Source organism: Lampris incognitus, chromosome 11, assembly GCF_029633865.1.
Source record: "Lampris incognitus isolate fLamInc1 chromosome 11, fLamInc1.hap2, whole genome shotgun sequence".
Classification (NCBI taxonomy): domain Eukaryota; kingdom Metazoa; phylum Chordata; class Actinopteri; order Lampriformes; family Lampridae; genus Lampris; species Lampris incognitus.
In genome coordinates, this window is record NC_079221.1 from 12,061,768 (window position 1) to 12,082,632 (window position 20,865).

Genomic DNA, 20,865 nt, shown 5'->3' on the forward strand with positions numbered 1-20,865 from the left:
AAAGATATCGGTTAACAGGTGGCTTTTGTTAGGTGATAAAAATGTACATAAATATAGTCAGACCTGAACTTTGACCTCCTGGTGGCTGAGGAGAGGAACAAGGAATTGGACGACACCAGAATCAATAACCATCTGGATCTGATCGTTTCCGCCATCCGTCAGATAGGATAAAGCCCAGACTGTGTCCACTAGAATCTGAACAGATGCACCAAAATATAATCCCATACACAGGGCTCCAAAGTAACGGCCTGCAGTCATCCCAAGCCAATAAAAATTGACTTGGGTTGATTTAATATGCCTTTTAGGATGATTCTGGGACAAAAGAGTGCCAGCAACAAGCAGTGTATAATCCTGATTCTGTTAACTAGACAATTAAATACGATACAGAATTGACATATTTGCAATCAATCATGTCTCGCTCACTAGCATTATACAATATGGCACAATAAAAGTGCTTCTATTGTTACAACTTGGAGGGAACTGCTGAGGCAGTAATGGCAAACTGATTACAGAGAACATGACTTAAACACTTTACTAGCAAACAACTTTGATAAGTCTTTGCTCTCATATATACTTACATTTATATCAGTGTGGTATATTAGTACACAGAGGGCAGGCAAAATCTGTAGAGAGAGAGGAGGAGGGAAGTCCATGGTGAGTGGGTGAAATTGAGGCAGGAGAAGAGAGAGACAGAGGCAGAAAATGAGTGAAAGAAAAAGAGAGAAGGGGGGGGGGGAACTGTCAAAACCACATCGCAAATGCTGCCTTTACTGCAATATAGCTTGATAATCCCCCGGGTGAGGAGGCTGATTTGGCTGCAAAGCCGAAAACTGTGTGACTCAGCCTGCAGTCTGGGAGGCAACTGCACGTGAACAGAGCCATCTGTGTGGTACACACACACACACACCACACACCACACACACACACACACAGACACACTATATCCCACCTCTTGTACAGTCTCCATGGGTGGTGGTGGGTCCTTGTTACGGCAGAGGTTGACGATGACCCAGGTGACGTTGCGAAGGAAGGTGATGGGAATGGAGGGATTGATAAAGGAGAGCAGGGGCTTGACCACACCAAGGGAGATGACATAATCCCTGCACTGGGGGCCATCACCTGGGCAGGGAGGGGTCAGATGTCAGCAACCTTCTTAACAGTTACACATGCAGTACACACAGTAAGCCTGTGGGGGGCGTAACTCACCTATTATGTTTCCTAAAGCCCATACGGCCTGTTCACAGACGTTCTGATGGGGAGAATGGAGTAGTCGAAGGAACAAGGGTACAGCATCTGGACACAAAAATACAAACACGTCAACCACTGCCCAGCGTGACAGATCATAAAAAGGTTAGTTTAGGTCAAGAACTCTGGAAAAACATATGCCAGTGACTGTAAAATGGTTAATTTAAATTATTCATCATCATCAGTCGCTTCTTCGGGGTCGGGTCACGGTGGCAGCAAGCTAAGTAGGGCACTCCAGACATCCTTCTCCCCAGCAATGCCCTCCAGCTCCGGGGATCCCAAGGCGTTCCCAGGCCAGATTGGACATGTCGTCCCTCCAGCGAGTTCTGGGTCTACCCCGGGGTCTCCTCCCAGTTGGCCGTTCCTGGTAAACCTCCAAAGGAAGGCGTCCAGGAGGCATCCTAATCAGATGCCCGAATCACCTCAACTGGCTCCTTTTGATGCCACTTGTATCTGGGATCTCACCCTTTCGGTCACTACCTAAAGCTCATGACCATACGTGAGGGTTGGAACGAAGATTGACTGGTAAATTGAGAGCTTTGCCTTCCGGCTCAGCTCCCTCTTCACCACAAAAGTCCGGTACAACGTCCGCATTACTGCTGATGCTGCACCAATCTGCTGGTCAATCTCTCACTCCATCCTACCCTCACTCGTGAACAAGACCCCGAGATACTTGAACTCCCATCACTTGAGGCAACAGCTCATCGCCAACCTGGAGGGAGCAATCCACCATTTTCCGATAGAGAACCAAGGCCTCAGACTTGGAGGTGCTGACTCTCATCCCAGCCATTTCACACTCAGCTGCAAACCGCCCCAGTGTGCGCTGGAGGTCGCATTCTGATGAAGCCAACAAAACCACATCATCTGCGAAGAGCAGAGATGCAATTCTGAGGTTGCCAAATGGACACCCCTCACCTTCGCTGCGCCTTGAGATCCTGTCCATGAATATCACAAACAGAATCGGAGACAAGGGACAACCCTGGCGGAGTCTGACACCCACCGAAAACGTGTTCGACTTTGTGCCGAGAATGTGAAACAGCTCTCACTTTGGTTATACAAGGACCGGATGGCTTGTAGCGACTGCCCCGGTACCCCGTACTCCTGCAGTACCCCCCACAGAGTGCCCCGGGGTACACAGTTGTAAGCCCTCTCCAAATCCACAAAATACATGTAGACTGGCTGTTCAAACTCCCATGCTCCCTCAGCACTTCCGCAAAGTTAAAGAGTTGGTCAGTTGTTCCACGTCCAGGACGGAATCCGCATTGTTCCTCCTGGATCCGAGGTTTGACAATCGGTCAGTGCCTCCATTCCTGCACCTTAGAGTGGACTTAACCAGGAAGGCTGAGCAATGTGATGCCCCAATAAGTGGAGCACACCCTCCAGTCCCCCTTTTTAAATATGGGAACCACTACCCCAGTCTGCCACTCCACCGGTACTGTTCCCGACCTCCACGCGACACTGAAGAAGCGTGTCAGCCAAGACAACCCAACAATGTTCACAGCCTTCAGCATCTCAGGGCAAATCTCATCCACACCCGGCGCCTTGCCGGGTGTGGATGAAGCTTTTTAACTACCTCAGAGACCTCTGCCAGGGATATGGGTGGGGCTTCCCCTGAGTCCTCAGACTCTACCTCCTCCACTGAGGACATGTTAGCCAGGTTCAGGAGCTCCTCAAAGTGTTCTTTCCACTGCTTGACAACATCTCCAGTCCGGGTCAACAGTTCCCCTCCCCGGCTGAACACAGCCTGAGTCAAGCCCTGCTTCCCCTTCCTGCGTCGCTGGATGGTTTGCCAGAACTAATTTAAATAAATGATTTAAATTTTAATGCAGCCCCTGAAAATGACTACTCAAACCACCTTCACAAGAATTACATTACTAGGCATCAAACCCTTAATAACAGCTGTTAACCATGAATTAGAAGCAAACATTTACTGAAAATTTGGGTTCCCCATTGTTAGTGGGTCTGTTATAAAGGTAAAATGCCACTCAATGCAACACTTTCCATTCATTTCTGTGCAAATGAAAAGGGTCATAATGTCTGATGAGATGGCTTGTGCAACTATAAGTTACTTTTTTTGGGGGGGGGGGCAATGAACACTTTGGCTTGGTGGACAACAGATAGAACAAACGGAAAATACTGGAGCAGAGCATGAGGGGTTGACTTACTGGACTTCACCACAGCCTGAGTCTGTGCCGATGTCCCAGAGGCAATGTTGGTCAGGGCCCAGGCTGCTTCAAACTGGAGAGAGGGGCTGCATGAGAGGGAAGTGAGAGTCAGTTAGAAAGTGGAAGGCGATTTAAACAGTGATGGGATTGCAGCAGGCAGACAGAAGGAAACCAAATGAACATCATCCAAATGTAGGAGGGGGTTCCTGTATTACATCAACTGCCTAGCTCTCTTCAAGATGGTTTAATACAGCAGAGGTTTTTCAACCAGGTCCTCAGGGACCCACAGTACTGCTGGGGTCCAATCCCAATGTCCACACTGACGGACTCACAGACGTTGAGGCGCGTTCCCACTAAGCCTGTGAGGGCTTAGGGCTATCCCACTGTCAAATCGCCAAGTGTAGGAGGGCTCTCTCACAGAAATTTTGAGCCTTTTATGCACTTTCCGCAAGTCCACATTTTTGCAGACTTCGCCTGAGGGAATTACCCACAGTTCATAGCATTGTGACGTCAAACATGGGGTTACCCCGGGAAGCCCAGAGCAGGGAGGGGTGCTAGCATGGAAGGACAAATGGGCACATTGGGTGTGCTGGTATGCCTAAATTTACAAAGAAACACTACATTAACAAGGATTTAAGATGGTGCACAAAAAAAACAAAAAACAAAACAAAACATGAAATCAGCACAATGCAATGTTATACTACACACCTAGTTTATTCATCAACCACTTCTTTTAATTTTTGCTTAATGAGGCTGTTTTGACAAAAACAAGTAAAGTGATGCAAGGCAAAACCCTGGAAGATGTTCAACTCCGGCAGTCGGTCCCTTAACTTAAATGCCTTGGCTGTGAAGAAAATTAAGGAAAACTTAAAAACCCCCAAACCCACAATAGTACATCATCAAGGTAATGTACTGATATGTTGCAAAGTGCTGTCCCGTCCCTATTTATACCATTTCGAGCCCTTGTAGCCTCTCACACTCAAGCACTTACCAGGTGACGTCAATTAAGTCTGTGAGGATTCAGGGCTTAGGCCTTAAGGGGTGACACTGGGAGTTTTCTTTCTATTCTGCCAGGCAGTTAATTGTGTTCACCTGTTGTGGCAGGTCTAAAATGCCTAATTAAGATAGCTGGAATACCTGAAAAAACAAGTGTATTAATTAACTTTCTGGCTGATTTGATAAACCTGTGCATCCCCAAGGACTAATTAACCTCCTGGCTGATTTGATAAACCCATGCATCCCCAAAGACCCAACTGAAAACGGGCGTGCTGCAGGGAGTCTGATTACTTGCTAAGAAGGAGAGCTGAAATCTAGCATTTTGTTGCTACCATTTTTCCTAATATTTATTATTCTCAAAGACTTTGGGCACTTAACTAGAACCACAAACTTTAACGTAGTAACTCAACATACCAAGTAACCATCCACTACTTGTGGAGATGGGTGGAGGTATTTAATCTTTTTAGATTTTGTACACTTTTTGAGGTGTTCAACTATTTGTGCAAAAAGAAAAAAAAAATCTCCACAGAAATGAATGGTGGATTTTCAGAATCTCTTTGAATGGAAAGAACTAGAACTGTTGGTATCACAAACTTGGAAAACTCGTTTAATTCACTGTAAACACCTTGCCAACACTTTCAGCCAGAAAACACATTTCAAACACAAATGAAGTAATGTACATCCAACTTGTTTTAATCAGACAAATCATTACTCACAAGAGGACAGGACTCGAAACCACTAAATGCAACTTTCAAAAGTGAAGCGTTTTGCCCAAAAAAATAATAATCTTAAATTCACTTTCAATGCACAACAGAGATTAAAACGGTATGGTGGATGAGCATCTGACACCAGATCATTGTCTATGTTAAGGAAAGTACTGGCTGGAGAATGGAGCGGAAGAATTTTCTTTCTTGAGGTGACAAAATTATCAAAATACTAAATAAAGTAGACATTTAGAAAGTCACCAGCAAAACATTGTAAATTCAGGCATTGGCTGGTATATCCATCTACTTTATAAACCACTATCAAGCAATCAACCATCATGAGGTCCACTTCCATCCTCAGATTTAGTTGGCTAGTAAAACCATAACAGAAATGGGAGATACACTTTTTTTTTAAACAATTACTCCAGCTGCCTGCTGGGAACTAGAAATTATAATTTCTGTCCTGATTGTAACCAAAACAGGGGCGTGCCTTTATTTATTTATTTTACCTCCCCCCGCTTTTCTCCCCAATTGTATCCGGCCAATTACCCCACTCTTCCGAGCTGTCCCGATCGCTGCTCCACCCCCTCTGCCGATCAGGGGAAGGCTGCAGACTACCACATGCTTCCTCCGATACATGTGGAGTCGCCAGCCGTTTCTTTTCACCTGACAGTGAGGAGTTTCACCAGGGGGACGTAGCGCATGCCTCCCAGTCCCCCCCCCCCCCCAAACAGGCACCCCGACCGTCCAGAGGAGGCGCTAGTGCAGTGACCAGACACATCCACATCCGGATTCCCACCCTGCAGACATGGCCAATTGAGTCTGTAGGGACGCCCGACCAAGCTGGAGGTAACACGGGGATTCGATCCTGCGATCCCTGTGTTGGTAGGCAACGGTAGCCACTACTTTACCTGGATGCCCCAGGGGCATACCTTTATGAAGAGGACACCTAGTAGAGGTACTACTAAAGAGCAAAGTTCAGTGCACAATTAATACACCTTGGGAGAAGGATGCCATGCATTTCTGAAGTCATTTTCAAATATTCCAAGTATGTGAGTGTCACAACCAGCACCTGCTGCCTGCCAGCCAACTGATGAGCTAATGTTAGAACGTTGGCCAAATTCTTTGTGGGTATTTCCTAACTGAATAAATACAGCTTCCATAAACTCAAAACTGCTTAGCCAGCTCCAAGTTGTCAAGTAAGATCATCTTTGGAGGAAGAAATCATTCACAGTGCACATTTCCCATGATTTTTGTTTAGGTTACTAGTTTCACTGGCAACTGCAGAGCCACACATAAACAGGCTTGATCACGGTGGTATTCAAGGTTGCCCACTATCATATGTGCACTACGACCACTGCTAAGCTAGATGAAACATTAAAGATGCTTTGAGTAATATGAATTGTTCAGTCACTTGAATAACAATTTAAAAAAAAAATCAGCTTATACACAACACGTTGGCGGTACTGTGTATAAGTTGTGCCCTCAGCCCTACAAACGTCCATCCATCCATCCATCCATTATCTGAACTGCTTATCCTCCTCTCAGGGTCACGGGGATGCTGGAGCCTATTCCAGCAGTCATTGGGTGGTAGGTGAGGAGACACCCTGGACAGGCTGCCAGGGCATCACAGGGCCCTGGCACACCCATTCATACCTAGGGACAATTTAGTATGGCCAATTCACCTGACCTACATGTCTTTGGACTGTGGGAGGAAATCAGAGCCCCCGGAGGAAACCCACGAGACACCCTAGACAGGCTGCCAGGGCATCACAGGGCGCCCTGGCACACCCATTCATACCTAGGGACAATTTAGTATGGCCAATTCACCTGACCTACATGTCTTTGGACTGTGGGAGGAAACCGGAGCCCCCGGAGGATACCCACGCAGACACGGGGAGAACATGCAACTTCCACACAGAGGACGACCCAGGATGACTCACCAAGGTTGGACTACCGTGAGGCTCGAACCCAGGACCTTCTTGCTGTGAGGTGACTGCGCTAACCACTGCGCCACCCCCTACAAATGTCCTCAATAGATATTGTTTGTGCACTCGCTGCGTAGCTGGCTGAGGACTGCACGTGTGTGTTAAGTCTTCTGGAAGATGGGGTACAAAACAGGAAAAAAAAAAAAGTTGGCCAGCCCAGCTCCTGAATCTTTAAATACAGAAAGATGGGGAGGGTACAAGGCATTTAGTTTCAATCAGTACCACTCAACAGCCCCGTGATTTTTACTTTCAGGAAAGCTGAAATATTACACATAGCTAGGGATGGGTGTCGTTAAGATTTTACCAATACTACTACTCTTATCAATACTACTCATTGATCCGGTACTTTAACGACAATCTTATCAGTTCTTTTTGTTATTTTTTTAAGTGAAAAAACAAAACAAATTAAGAACAGAATTAACGTTGCTTTATTTTCTCATCATCAACCCATGTTTGTATAATCTAGTTAACTCGGTGTGGGAACTAGGCTGCTAGCATACATAACATACCTGAGGTGGATAGGGCAATGAGAGAGGAACTACAAGCTATGCAGTCAAAAACTGCATTTCTCCAACTGTATTTGATGCACGTTCACTGGATGTTTCGAAAGATTGCTGGTGTTCCACCCTTACATGCAAAAGATGTGTAGTGCTTGTGGCAACGAGCGTTGTATGCATCGGCTCTAGTGAAGTACAACCAGACTTCTGACCGTTTAGTTCCCTCCGCCATTGTCACCAAGAGCAGGCTCTGTGGGTCTGTGTATGTGTTTGCGTCTGATGAGAGAGAGCGAGGCAGAGAGCTGGCCCCGCCCCTCGGCTCGCACATACGACATGCTCTGATCTGTTCTGGATTGGGAGTAGCGAAAATGCATCATGGACAAATGTCTTAATCTTATTGCAAATGAGAAACGGAGTTGGTGAGATAAAAGCTGCTAGATAACGTTTATCTAGCCTAAATAGGAAATTGATTTTCTTAATTTCTCCAATACTGACAGCTTCTTAATTTCTCCAATACTGACAGCAGAACCGTTAACATCAGCTACAGTGTATAACAGTGTGTATGGGTACAAAACTGACTGGTTAAAAGTATATTTTCTTAGCATGCTGCTCTTCCTAAACAGAAACAGTTTGCAGAATAATCAGCTCTTCTGGCCCTTGAACACGTCAGCATCTGTCACGAGTTGCCATGGTGACAGCCATTCCTAACCAGGGGAAGGGTTTACCCGGAACTCAAGGTCCTGGGAATGGACTAACTCTGGGGGACAGGAATGTTGTTTTATTTGGCTTGGCATGGACCAAGGAGGACCAGCCGACTGCCCTGTTCCCCGTCACACTCGTGTGTGAAGACCGACGTAGCCGCAGAGACGGGATGCAGCAGTTTCAGGGACGCAGGACCTACTGCATCCAGCCCTGCATGGAGCAACTATCACTCCTAGACAGTCTGTCATTCATAAGAGAGGGATGAGACATCTGAGGTCATCAAGAAGTGGTTTGGCAGTAGACTTACTTGTCGTCCCTCTCCAGGCATTTGACGAGAATGGGCAGGATCCCAGACTTTATCAAGTCATCTATAGGGGGATTTCTGTCACTGGAGAGGAGTTTTCTGGAAAATTAAAAGGAAAATAAATGTTGAGAAGATCCAGCACCATTGTGACTGCTGTTTGTGTGTATGTGTGGGTTTCCTTTTATCTACATTTGTGAGGACCAAATGTCCTCATTAGGACAGTAAAATCCCAACCCACTTACCTTGTGAGGACATTTTTTGGTCCCCATTGGGGAAAGGGTTATTTCTGGGGCTAGGTTTTCAGCTAGGTCCCAGAAAGTTGGATCAGTTCATCTAGACCAGTGGTGGCCACCATGTGCCATGGAGAGCCATGTGTATGCAGGTTTTCATTCCAACCCGACTCCACACCAGGTGATTTCACTGATACAGTCTTCCTCTTTGGTTGAAGGTTGCTAATCAGTGAAATCACCTGGTGTGGAGTCCAGCTGGAATGAAAACCTCCATACACATGGCTCTCCATGGCCCATGGTTTCATATGCAAATTGCCGTGACCATTAATTAGAGTTACAGTGGCCACATGTACTATTCAAATATCAGTTTTGACTAGCAAATATTTTGTCCCAATGAGGATATGTAAACAATCATGTGTGTATGTGTCCCTCACCTGGCAGCTTGTACAGCGCTGAGCTGGACAACAGCATTATCACTTGTGGCATTCTTTAACATAGGAGGGAGAACATTAAAGGACATGTTAAAGCACCACAATCGGCCCAAAGTAAGGTTCCAAGATTAACAAACAAATACAGAGAGAATCAATGAAGGCGTATGGTTGTGTCTTACCTGTAGGATGGCATCAAGTGTAACGTTTTGCTGCAGAGAGACAGGGTGTTATTAGCATCGTTAGTGTTAAAACGAATAAGTATACTAATCCATAACAGCTATCACACCCAGCTGCTGACTAAAAGCCCTGACACGCCACAGCTACATGAAGAGGTTCGTGTGAACAAGCACATACATGCACACACCTTCAAATCTCCCACCCCATTTACAGATCACGTTTTCCTCCTCTCGCTTGCAGCCAGCGGTGGTCTTGAGAGGTGGCTGGCTCATAACCATTCATCACCCAGACACACTGTAATACACTGGCACATTGTGCAGGCAATTCTTCATCATTTCATTAAGCTAGTGAAAGTCAGAGAGCACTTCTCCCTCACTCCATCACTATGCTGGCTCACATAGTACATCATTCTAGAAGTGGTTTAGGGGGCAGTGGGTGTTGGTGTGGCGAGGCGAATGTACCAGAGGGGACATTTAAATGTCATGTTACAGCAAAGCAGAGAAAACTTGCTGCACTTTTTTGCTCTAGAGGTCTGCTGGAACTCTTCGTTCCAATTTCTTTTAGAACAGAATTAAAAGTGTGAGATGGCATGCATTAATAAATAAACAAATCCTACAAAACCCCATTTTAAAATATTTTATAGTAAATGTGCATGAAAATGCCCTCTAATTTTCTGCTCAAGGTTATGTTTTTAAAAAAAGTGTTTGGTTGCATGGAAGGTTCTGTATTACAAAACGACATGATATACGGTAGGGCTGCACGATATATTGTCTCAGCATCGTCATCGCAATGTGCACATGCAATAGTCACATCACAGGACGTGCGATGTGAAGGCAAATTATCTCAAACACCTTATGCTACAACTTTTTGCTGCTTGTTACAAAAGCAAAACTCACACGTTCTCATTTTCCATGACCAATCTATATGAGAAGTCTATCTGATAACATAATTTACTCCGATTTAATGCTCGGAACCCCATCATTTCTCGCTTTGTTCGGACAAATGACACATCGACGTGTTTGTCTGCTTCTCGGCTAGCGATGGACAGATCGCAGTTATATTTGCGGGCACCGTGGTTAACCAGCAGATCGGGTGGGCCGAGTCATAAAAATTATCATTCTGATTAATAGTGGATAGGTGAAATAATACACAATTAAAGAGGAAAATATTAATTACATACTCTAAAATGTGAAGATATTTTAAGCTTAATTTTTTGCCAGGAACGAATAAACAGATTAAACTCCCATTGCACCAATTGCGGCGTCCATTTGTCTTTAGCAGCAATGGAGGCAAAAAAGAATTGAGAGAAAATTTAAAAAAGGAGAATAAAAAATGGGCTCCAGCATCCCCGTGACCCTGAGAGCAGGATAAGTGGTTTGGATAATGGAGAATGGAGAATAAAATAAATAAATAAACAGAAAAGGGCAGAAAAGCTCCGTGTGGGGAGAGTCAAGTGCTGGGTATGTCATATGCAACGGCTGCAAAGCGCTCTGCATATGATGGCCACAAAACTGGTACCTCAAACATGGTGGAATATGTTACCACACCATCACGCTTACATAGGTCCCACTGAGAAATAATGGTAATATGGGATCGGGTGCGGTCCTCTAAATTGGAAAAAATAATTCATTCAGGCGGGTGGATGATGCGTATACATGCGGATTCGGGTGACGTCAGAGCTGATCCGCGCATCATTATTTTCGGCCGTTGCTCCACATCATCTGTCTGGCGCCATCTCCGCCTGTTCTCGTAAAAATGGCGAAAAAAGGCACCGCTCACTTTTCACAATTTCCCAACAACTCCCCTACAAATCACCCCAATCGTTCTAGAATGATTGATTCTTTCCAAATAAAGCTATTCAAGTCATCTGGTGAAAATTGCTGTATTTTTTCATATTACAATATATATCGCAGAGAAACAAAATATCGCGATGCGAGTTCTTTCAGATATCGTGCAGCCCTAATATACGGGATACGTTCACGTTTTGCCATCTTTCACGACTGCCAATCCTTTACAGCAGACTTGTCGGCTTGTGAGAAGACTGAGGTGAGGACCGTTCTGCTGCATATATCCACTTCAACCTGATTTTGAACCACATTTGGAAAAAACAAAAAACCACTGTCCACATGGAGTTTCTCCTCACTAACCCCTCATACAGACAGTCCAAGTCTCTTGCGCTCTCTCTCTCTCTCTCTCTCTCCTCTCTCTCTCTCTCTCTCTCAAATACACACACACACACACACGCACACACACACACACACAGACTTACTCCTTTGAAGTCTCCGTCGACATCAGAGTCTTCCAGACTCTCCTCCTGTGGGACGTTTCTCTTCTTCAGTAGATGCTCGTCTCGTTTGTTCTGACAGAGGAGAGACGAGAGACGTGGGGAGGGGGGAGATGAAAGAATTTCTTAATGCATTAATACATTTTTAAAGGAACAGTGAATCTAGGACCCACCTAAAAAACTTTCCTCCTTTTCTATAACTCAAAACTTTTATTTTGGTGGTGTGGCTTCACGTACGTTACCTATCCCAATCCAAGCCCGTGCACTGGTCAGAATCTGCCGAGAGGCTATTCCCTGAGGTATTCCATTGCTCATATCGGGGAAAAAAAGAACTCTCTGGAGGATCCTGCACCTGCACCTAACTGCCTCGCCCAACTCTAAACCTAAAACCCACACAAACACACACCAACAGTAGTTTAGCAGAAAAGGAAAGAGAGGGGGGGACACACAGGTTGATTTTGAGTAGGCTGCAAAAGACATCTACATTCGGCAAGCACACCCACCCACACAGGCGACACACACCACCAGTTCACAGGGCATGTGAGTCAGTGGTAGGAGGAGATTCCCTTGACCTACATTCCTGTGCATCGTGCCGATGTGCGTCACTGATGTCTAACCAACCCACGCAGCGCTCCTCTCCTTTCCGCTCCACTGACATGATGCGCGCTCTCTCTCTCTCTCTCTCTCTCTCTCTCTCTCTCTCTCTCTCTCTCTCTCTCTCTCTCTCTCTCTCTCTCTCTCTCTCTCTCTCTCTCTCTCTCTCTCTCTCTCTCTCTCTCTCTCTCTCTCTCTCTCTCTCTCTCTCTCTCTCTCTCTCTCTCTCTCTCTCTCTCTCTCTCTCTCTCTCTCTCTCTCTCTCTCTCTCTCTCTCTCTCTCTCTCTCTCTCTCTCTCTCTCTCTCTCTCTCTCTCTCTCTCTCTCTCTCTCTCTCTCTCTCTACCCCTGGCTGTCCCGGGCACAGGCCAGCTCTTTTAATTCTAGGTAGCCCTTTTCCAGTTACTCTCAAACTTTTTCAAAGAGCTAAAAACAAAATTAGCCTCAAGTTCAGTTCATAACATTATCGAGATGACCCCCAAACCAAGCCTTCGGCGCCGCAAATCCTGCAAATCTTAATTTGCATGCAAGATGACGGCATGCTCCGTCAGACTTCTTGAATAATCGGTGAAGTTTTTGAGTGGATTTACACAACAAGGGGTTTAACTGACAGTCATCCCGGCAGAGGTGAAGAGGTGTTTGCACCGCTGACATTTTTCTGGTCAGCTCTGAAGGGCAACATTAACTACCGGCGCCTACACACATCCTCTACCCCTCCATCTTCCAGTAAGATGATGAAGGAACGTCTCGGTCTGACAGCAAATGACTCAGCAGGGGCCAAAAAGATGTGTCCAAAAATGTGTGCTTCCTAACAGAGATGAGAGGCTGCTAGTGGTGATGCCCACAAAACAGATTAAAGACATACATTTTGCAGTCAGGAAATAATGCAAAAACCAAGGAAAATCCACCCTACTATGTTCTTGGACCCTGTGATGTTGGGACTGAAAACCTTCTCCTTTGGCTAGAACCACAACATCCCCGCGAAAACCCTCATTTGTTCGCCGTGCAACAAATGACATTTTATAGACAAAACCATCAGAAGAATTTTGCTGTGTTGTGAACGCGACCACACTGTGTACTTTGATTTGACAGGATGTGGTTTGTAAGTGTGTGATGGAACACGCTGCCGTAGCTTGGCTCAACACGTTCATCGCAACGGAGCGGCAGCTGACACATGCATCGCGCAACAACTCGTAAATCAGCTTCATTTCTGATGTCAACAAAGCAACACCTTCAGCAGACGCTCTATTGACAGCCTGAGTTTTAGCTTGCAACGCCGGCCCACATGATCGATAGACTCACATTGCCAGAACTACACCAGGAGATGCTGTCACAGCGCTTCATCAAGAATGACATGCCATCTACAGTTGAGGTTTACCTCATTCTTGCTTGGAGGCAAATGTCTTCACCACATGTATCTTGCTTTTTTTTCCCCCCACGAGTTTTGTTTAAATGAAATCAATGATGCGTATAAAAACAATGAAGCTGTTTCCATCACTAACACCACCACCCACACACAAAACCCCCCCCACAACAGAGTCAGCACCAGACTTCGTCAAGGAGCATGCGACTTCAACCTTGCAACTCTTGGGTAAATGTGACGATCTTGTTGATGGTGTGGCATAAATTCACATTTGTGCCACTCTTTGCAGCAGGTTGTTCAGAAAATACAATTTTATTCATCACTGTAAGGCTATAGCGCCCACTTTAATGAGCGGCACATTCAAGCTCACCACGTCCTAACTGTTTCCATAATAACAGGGGATGGCCTTAATGGTAATACTAGTATTTATCTAATACTCAAACATGTTAACATCATCGTAGATATAACAAATGAGATGTGGTATATAAAGTCTGCATACAGCCCCATGAGACAGGATGTAAGGCTGACAGTCTTATTTATAGATCCCTCTAAACTTGGTGTCTAGATGAACTGATTCAACCTTACTGGGATTTCTCCACCTGGATCATCCCGCATGCGTCGACACACTTATTTACACATCATATTGTCCTCAAATGTGGTTTTCTGGGATACTCTGCAAACCTGATCAATTTTTTTTTTCCTTTTTAAAAATCAATGGGCAAGACGGAGTCCTCTATGTCGGATGTGATAAAAGGGAGGGCTGAAGCCGCAGAAGGGTTAATACAGCTCTTTATTGACAGCAAAGCTTCACAAATGACCTTGCCTGCTGGTCAAGCAGATGAGAGTCTGCCTGCGTGTGTGTGTGTGTGTGTGTGTGTGTGAGATGGGGGGGAGGGTCTGCTTTTAAGAGACAAGGGGGAGAGTCTGGTGAGATCATGGTGTCCTCAAGAGGCGGTTTTGCGAAATAAAACACACCTAATAAAGCTGTTTCTTTTCAACTAAAGTCAAGGAGCATGCCGTCTAAAAGGTTACTTCAGTTTCAATACACAAGAGGATTCTTCCCTTGAATTCATCATACTTTTCGTAAAGCTGAGAGCAGCTGTTGGTTGTGACTCAGCTGATCTGATGATGACGCGTTATATCAAGGCAGGGTTTTAAGTAATTTGATCTAGCTGTGATAATGTGCTCATTTAATTTATTCCTAGTGTTTTAACAACGCACAATTTTCTAAAAGATTTTTTATTCGATTCTGCAGCCAACTGAACCTAAATGCTCTATAGTAGGGCAACATATTCCATTATCCAAACCGCTGATCCTGCTCTCAGGGTCGTGGGGAAACTGGAGCTGGGTGGCAGGCGGGGAGACACCCTGGACAGGCAGCCAGTCCATCACAGGGCCCACACACACACACACACACACACACACACCTAGGGACAATTTAGTACAGCTGGTTCACCTGACATACATGTCTTTGGACTGTGGGAGGAAACCGGAGAACCCGGAGGAAACCCACACAGACATGAGGAGAAGATGCAAACTCCACACAGACGACGACCCCCAAGGTTGGACTACCCCAGGGCTTGAAACCAGGTCCTTCTTGCTGTGAGGTGACTGAGCTAACCACTGCGCCATCGTGTTGCGCAGTGGTTAGTGCTACTATTAGGTTGTAATAGCAATATAATATAGTAATATAATAATAACCGGTTAGTAGCGACTAATAGATCTACATAATCATGGCTAAATTTGTTGTCCTTTTACCGTTTTGTTTAAAACTGTGATCACAATTATTCATCAGGCTTATCAGCTGTTATTACTTAAAGAACACGATTATCTATCCAGTTCATATCAACACCTGCGTTTACATGACCCTAATATTCCACCAGTCTGAATAACAGTCCAATCACAATAAAAATGCCTCATGTAACAGCCTCAATTGGAAGAGACGGGCCCGATCACAAGGAATTTTCAATCGGGTTGATACGTTGAATAGGAAAACATTAGCACCTAATAACCATGTAAGCGTTTAATCTGAATGTTTCTCTCTGGTTGGAATAAATGTATTCTTTCTGCACATGTTTGCCCCACGTGGGGGTAACATTAGGTGACGTCAGCGAGTTTCCGCGAGGGACAGAAACATGGTGGTAATAAAACAATCTGGCCTGTGGCTGGTCCAACTTTTTTGTTGGAGACCTTAAGACTTAAGGATTGTTGACCACCACGATGGTCGAAAGGCTCGAAACAACGAGTTGTTCAAACCAGTGTTTGAAAAGATGAACGCAAATATTGTTTCCAGGACACGACGTAGATCCAGCTCGAAAACTGCATTAACAGGCGGAACCACTGCTTCTTCTGTTATAATTCCGGCAGATGAGATGCTTCACAGTGGGCAGAATCACTTTGAGCATGTCAAAAAAGTTATATTCTGATTAAATGCTTTGGGGCATGTAATGTAAAAGGTCATGTCCAGCTACCGCAGGCATGTACTGTGTAAGTAACCTGCTAACATCTATTTAACCATCTCTGATATAGTCTATATACTACTGCACTTTATTGCCTCTTATTTCGCCTGTATATAGTCAATCCTTGTATATATATATAGATCTGAAGACTGTTGTGTTATTCTATGTTAAGCATACTGTGAGAACCGCAAAACCGGAGACAGATTCCGTGTGTGTGCAAACCTACATGGCAAATAAAATCCGATTCTAATGTCAACACATCTTATCGGATCCCTATTTAGCATCCACGTACAGTTAAGTTGGAATCTCTGAACAAAATTATTTCAATCAGGGTGAGGGACTATTGTCCACATAACCACAGCTAATGTTGGATAAGTAAAACAATTTCTTGTCAGGGTTGGACTGTCAAGTTTCTTCCCCGAGCATTTCCAGGAAGCATCACAAATAATTTGAAAGTGATCCTTACATGAATTGCACATCTGTATCACGACAAAGTCTTGTAAATGGCAGACGCCACACTCACTCCCTCTGATGTGCTATTGTGTGCAAGCCAAAGTCAATTCAGTGGCAAAAAATTGCCAACACTATTTCTTTTAGTGATGTACTCAAATTAAAATCAGCAGTAGAGTCGATCAGCCCACACCGCGGTAGGTATGCTTACATCATGTGTGCCGTTTCAGAGGGAGGGAAACTGAATGTTAATGAGTCCAACAAATTCACAAATACTCTTGGTAATGAATATGCTGACCTCACGGTGAATGCACACTTAAAACCCTATCCAATTTGTTAAGACAGTGCATACTGCACAAAAAAACAAAAACAAAAACAGATAACACAAATGTTATGTCGGTGGCACGGTGGCGCAGTGATTAGCACGGTTGCCTCACAGCAAGAAGGTCCTGGGTTCGAACCCTGGGGTAATCCAACCTTGGGGGTCATCCCAGGTCGTCCTGTGTGGCATTTGCATGTTCTCCCCGTGTCTGTGTGGGTTTCCTCCGGGGGCTCCAGTTTCCTCCCACAATCCAAAGACATGTAGGTCAGGTGAATCAGCCACACTAAATTGTCCCTAGGTGTGTATGTGTGTGTGTGTGTGTGTGTGTGTGTGTGTGTGTGTGTGTGTGTGTGTGTGTGTGTGTGTGTGTGTGTGTGTGTGTGTGTGATAGTCTGGCGGCCTGTCCAGGGTGTCTCCCTGCCTGCCGCCCAATGACTGCTGGGATAGGCTCCAGCATCCCCGCAACCCTGACAGCAGGATAAGCGGTTCAGAAAATGGATGGATGGACAAATGTTATGTCACTTTATCATAACTGCATTCACTAAAGATGATTGGGGTATTACACAAATTTTCTTTTTTCTCCAATTTTCCCCCTTTTCACCCCAATTGTATCTGGCCAATTACTCCGCTCTTTTTGAGCCGTCCCGGTTGTTGCTCCACAGATCGGGGGGGGGGGGGCGCCCCGACCAACCAGAGGAGGCACTAGTGCAGCGATGAGGACAAATACCCACAACCGACTTCCCACCTGCAGACACGGCCAATTGTGTCTGTAGGGACGCCCGACCAAGCCGGAGGTAACACGGGGATTCGACCCGGCGAGGGGTATTACACAACTAATATAACTGAGATCATCCTGCGAATTCCCGTCACATCACTGATATCAGGACCTTTAAGCACAATCCAACAGGACCACTGCTTATAAGAAAAATGGAGGTGGGGAGACAGACTAGACTTTCTGTGTAGAGGGAAACGAATGAATGGGGGGAAAATATGGGAAAAAGGAATAAATGGTTGTTGTTAAGGTGCATTGCATTGCCTCCTCATGTATATGTCACTTCTTCAAATTCTCCTCCTTCCTGTCTCAGTTCACTGTAAACTCAACTCTCATTGGTTAACGGCTCACTCTGCCTTTGCAATGACTCGCTAATCTTACAAACTACCGAACTTGTTCGGGACCTATGCAGGTCAGGTTGCTAATGGAAACCATGTTTGCTATTATTGGATCATCCCGGATGAGTCCGCATAGTGATCACAGTGATTAAGATGTTAATAGGGATGAGTATGGAAACCCTGTATTAAACAGGCACCTGCGCTAAATTATTAAATACTGTAATATTGATAAACTCCAACATTAACAGTTCTGCTATTGGTATTTGAGAAATTAAGAAAATAAATGTCCTATTTATTTAGGCTACATAAACATTATCTTGCAACTTTTATCTCACCAACTCTGTTTCTAATTTTCAATAAGATTAAGGCATTTGTCTATGACGCATTTTCGCTATTCTCAATCCAGAAGAGACTTCTCTTGGAGCCTGTCGTTTCTTCCTATTTTTTTTTTGTGTGAAAATTCCCCCCCCCTTTTTTTTCTCCCCAATTGTATTTGGCCAATTACCCCACTCTTCCGAGCTGTCCTAGTCGCTGCTCCACACCCTCTGCCGATCCGGGGAGGGCTGCAGCCTACCATGTCTCCTCCGATACATGTAGAGTCACCAGCCGCTTCTTTTCCCCTGACAGTGAGGAGTTTCACCAGCGCGTGGGAGGATCACGCTATTCCTCCCAGTTCCCCCTTCCCCTCGAACAGGCGCCCCGACCAACCAGAGGAGGCGTTAGTGCAGCAACCAGAACACACACCCACATCCGGCTTCCCTCCCGCAGACAGGGCCAATTGTGTCTGTAGGACGCCCGACGAAGCCGGAGGTAACATGGGGATTTGATCCAGCAATCTCCATGTTGATAGGCAATAGAACAGACCGCTACGCTACCCGGACGCCCATTTCTTCATATTTTTTGAGGTTTTTGCCTGAGGTTTCATCCTATTTTTTCTCCCTGTTAAAGGGTTTTTTAGGGAGTTGTTCCTTATCCGATGAGAGGGTCTAAGGACAGGATGCTGTGTTGCTGTAAAGCCCACTGAGGCAAATTTGTAATTTGTGATATTGGGCTATACAAATTAAATTGACTTGACTTGTCGTATGGGCAAGCCGAGGGGCGGGGCCAGCTCTCTGCCCCCCCCCCTCTCTCAGACAAACATACACATGCACACAGAGTCTGCTCGTAGTGACAATGGCAAAAAGAACTAAATGGTCAAAAGTCTGGTTACACTTAAGTAGAGTCGAAGCTGACTATGCTCGTTGCCACAATAGCAGCAAGTCTTGCATGTAAGGGTGGAAACACGAGCAATCTTTCGAAACATCTAGCGAAAGTGCATCAAACAGGTGGAGAAATGCACAGTTTTTGACAGCATAGCTTGTAGTTCATCTCTCGTTGCCCTATCCACCTCAGGTATGTTATGTACACTAGCGGCCTAGAGCCCACACACACCCAATTAACTACATTATACAAACATGGGTTAGAGATTAAAAGTAATGCTCTGTCCAGACATGAGAAAATAAAGCAATGTTAATTCTGTTTTTGTTTTTTCTCTTAAAAAAAATAACAAAAATAACCGATAAAGGTAACGTTAAAGTCCCGGCTCAATAAGCAGTATTGGTAAGAGTAGCAGTACAGTTAAAATCTTAAAGCTGACCCATCCCTCACACTATCAGATCAGATCTGCCGACTGTCTGTCCCAAACAAGCTTCTCATTAGCAATATGTGGAATGGGTTAAGTAAGGGTAAATAATCCTGAATGATCATCTAACCTTTAACCCCATCTCGGTATTGTTTTATTATGTAAAGATCAACCTAAAAATTATAAGCTTATGCCTGTCTAGTCCACACATACACAAGTATTTTTGAAAACGGGGTTTTTCCTCCTTCATTCTTAAAAAAAAAAAAAAATCCCATCCACACAAGCACTGTTTAAAAAAAAAATCTCCAGGGCATCCAGGTAGCATAGCAATCTATACCGTTGCCTACCAACACGGGGAAGGAGGTTCGAATCCTCATGTTACCTCTGGCTTGGTCAGGCATCCCTACAGACACAATTAGCTGTGTCTGCAGGTGGGAAGCCGGATGTGGGCATGTGTTCTGGTCGCTGTACTAGCATCTCCTCTGGTCGGTCAGGACGCCTATTCAGGGGGAAGGGGGAACTGGGAGGAATAGCGTGACCCTTCCACGCACTACATCTCCCTGGTGAAACTCCTCACTGTCAGGTAAGAAGAACTGGCTGGTGACTCCACATGTATCGGAGGAGGCATGTGGTAGTCTGCAGCCTTCTCTGGATCGGCAGAGGGGGTGGAGCAGCGACCGGCACGGCTCGGAAGAGTGGGGTAAATGGCCAAGTACAATTGGGGAGAAAAATGCAGGAAAAAAAAACTCCATCCAAATAAAAACGCAAAAACACATGCCACTCCACACAATGAAGACACTGTCAAGAGCCAAACCAACAGGCGACGATATAACCCTAACTCTAAAGCCATGTTGGCCAATCAGAAGCCTGAAAAAAGAAAGCCGATAACAAGCCAAAAACTCGTTTTCCCTGTCTGCACTGAAAACGGGAGTTTCTGAAAATCTTCACACTGGAAGGAGTTTTCCAAAAGGTCTGTTTTCAGTGACCTAAAATGCAGTTTGCGTGTGGATGAAGGGCCAAAACACAAAAGAAGAAGCTACGTTTTCAAAAATACCCACGTATCTGTGGACTGGGCATTGGTTAGGAGATAAATATGTGGCAACAGAGAAAATAAATGTGCATGTAAAGAGCAGAAACAGCTGAGTCTTTAAACTTCACATTAATCTTCTGGTTCCCCGGATAGTCCTTTTTGTTACAGCGTCACTGTGTGTGCGCGCGTGCGT

General features: G+C 45.2%; 1 protein-coding gene across 2 annotated transcripts in view; it reads right to left on the reverse strand.

The window, feature by feature from the left end:
* Positions 1-20,865, reverse strand: part of kpna3 (karyopherin alpha 3 (importin alpha 4)) — a 34,833-nt gene that overhangs the window by 8,290 nt on the left and 5,678 nt on the right. For both annotated transcript variants that reach the window (XR_008810983.1, XM_056289100.1), the window contains exons 3-11: positions 11,709-11,798; positions 9,442-9,471; positions 9,266-9,318; positions 8,605-8,700; positions 3,411-3,496; positions 1,207-1,293; positions 950-1,119; positions 579-623; positions 64-195 (exon numbers count right to left, since the gene is read on the reverse strand). Coding sequence is in view for 1 of the 2 variants with exons in the window: in XM_056289100.1 (XP_056145075.1) it covers positions 64-195; positions 579-623; positions 950-1,119; positions 1,207-1,293; positions 3,411-3,496; positions 8,605-8,700; positions 9,266-9,318; positions 9,442-9,471; positions 11,709-11,798 (789 nt within the window). In the remaining variant the exon portion in view is untranslated. The remainder of the gene's footprint in view (positions 1-63; positions 196-578; positions 624-949; positions 1,120-1,206; positions 1,294-3,410; positions 3,497-8,604; positions 8,701-9,265; positions 9,319-9,441; positions 9,472-11,708; positions 11,799-20,865) is intronic.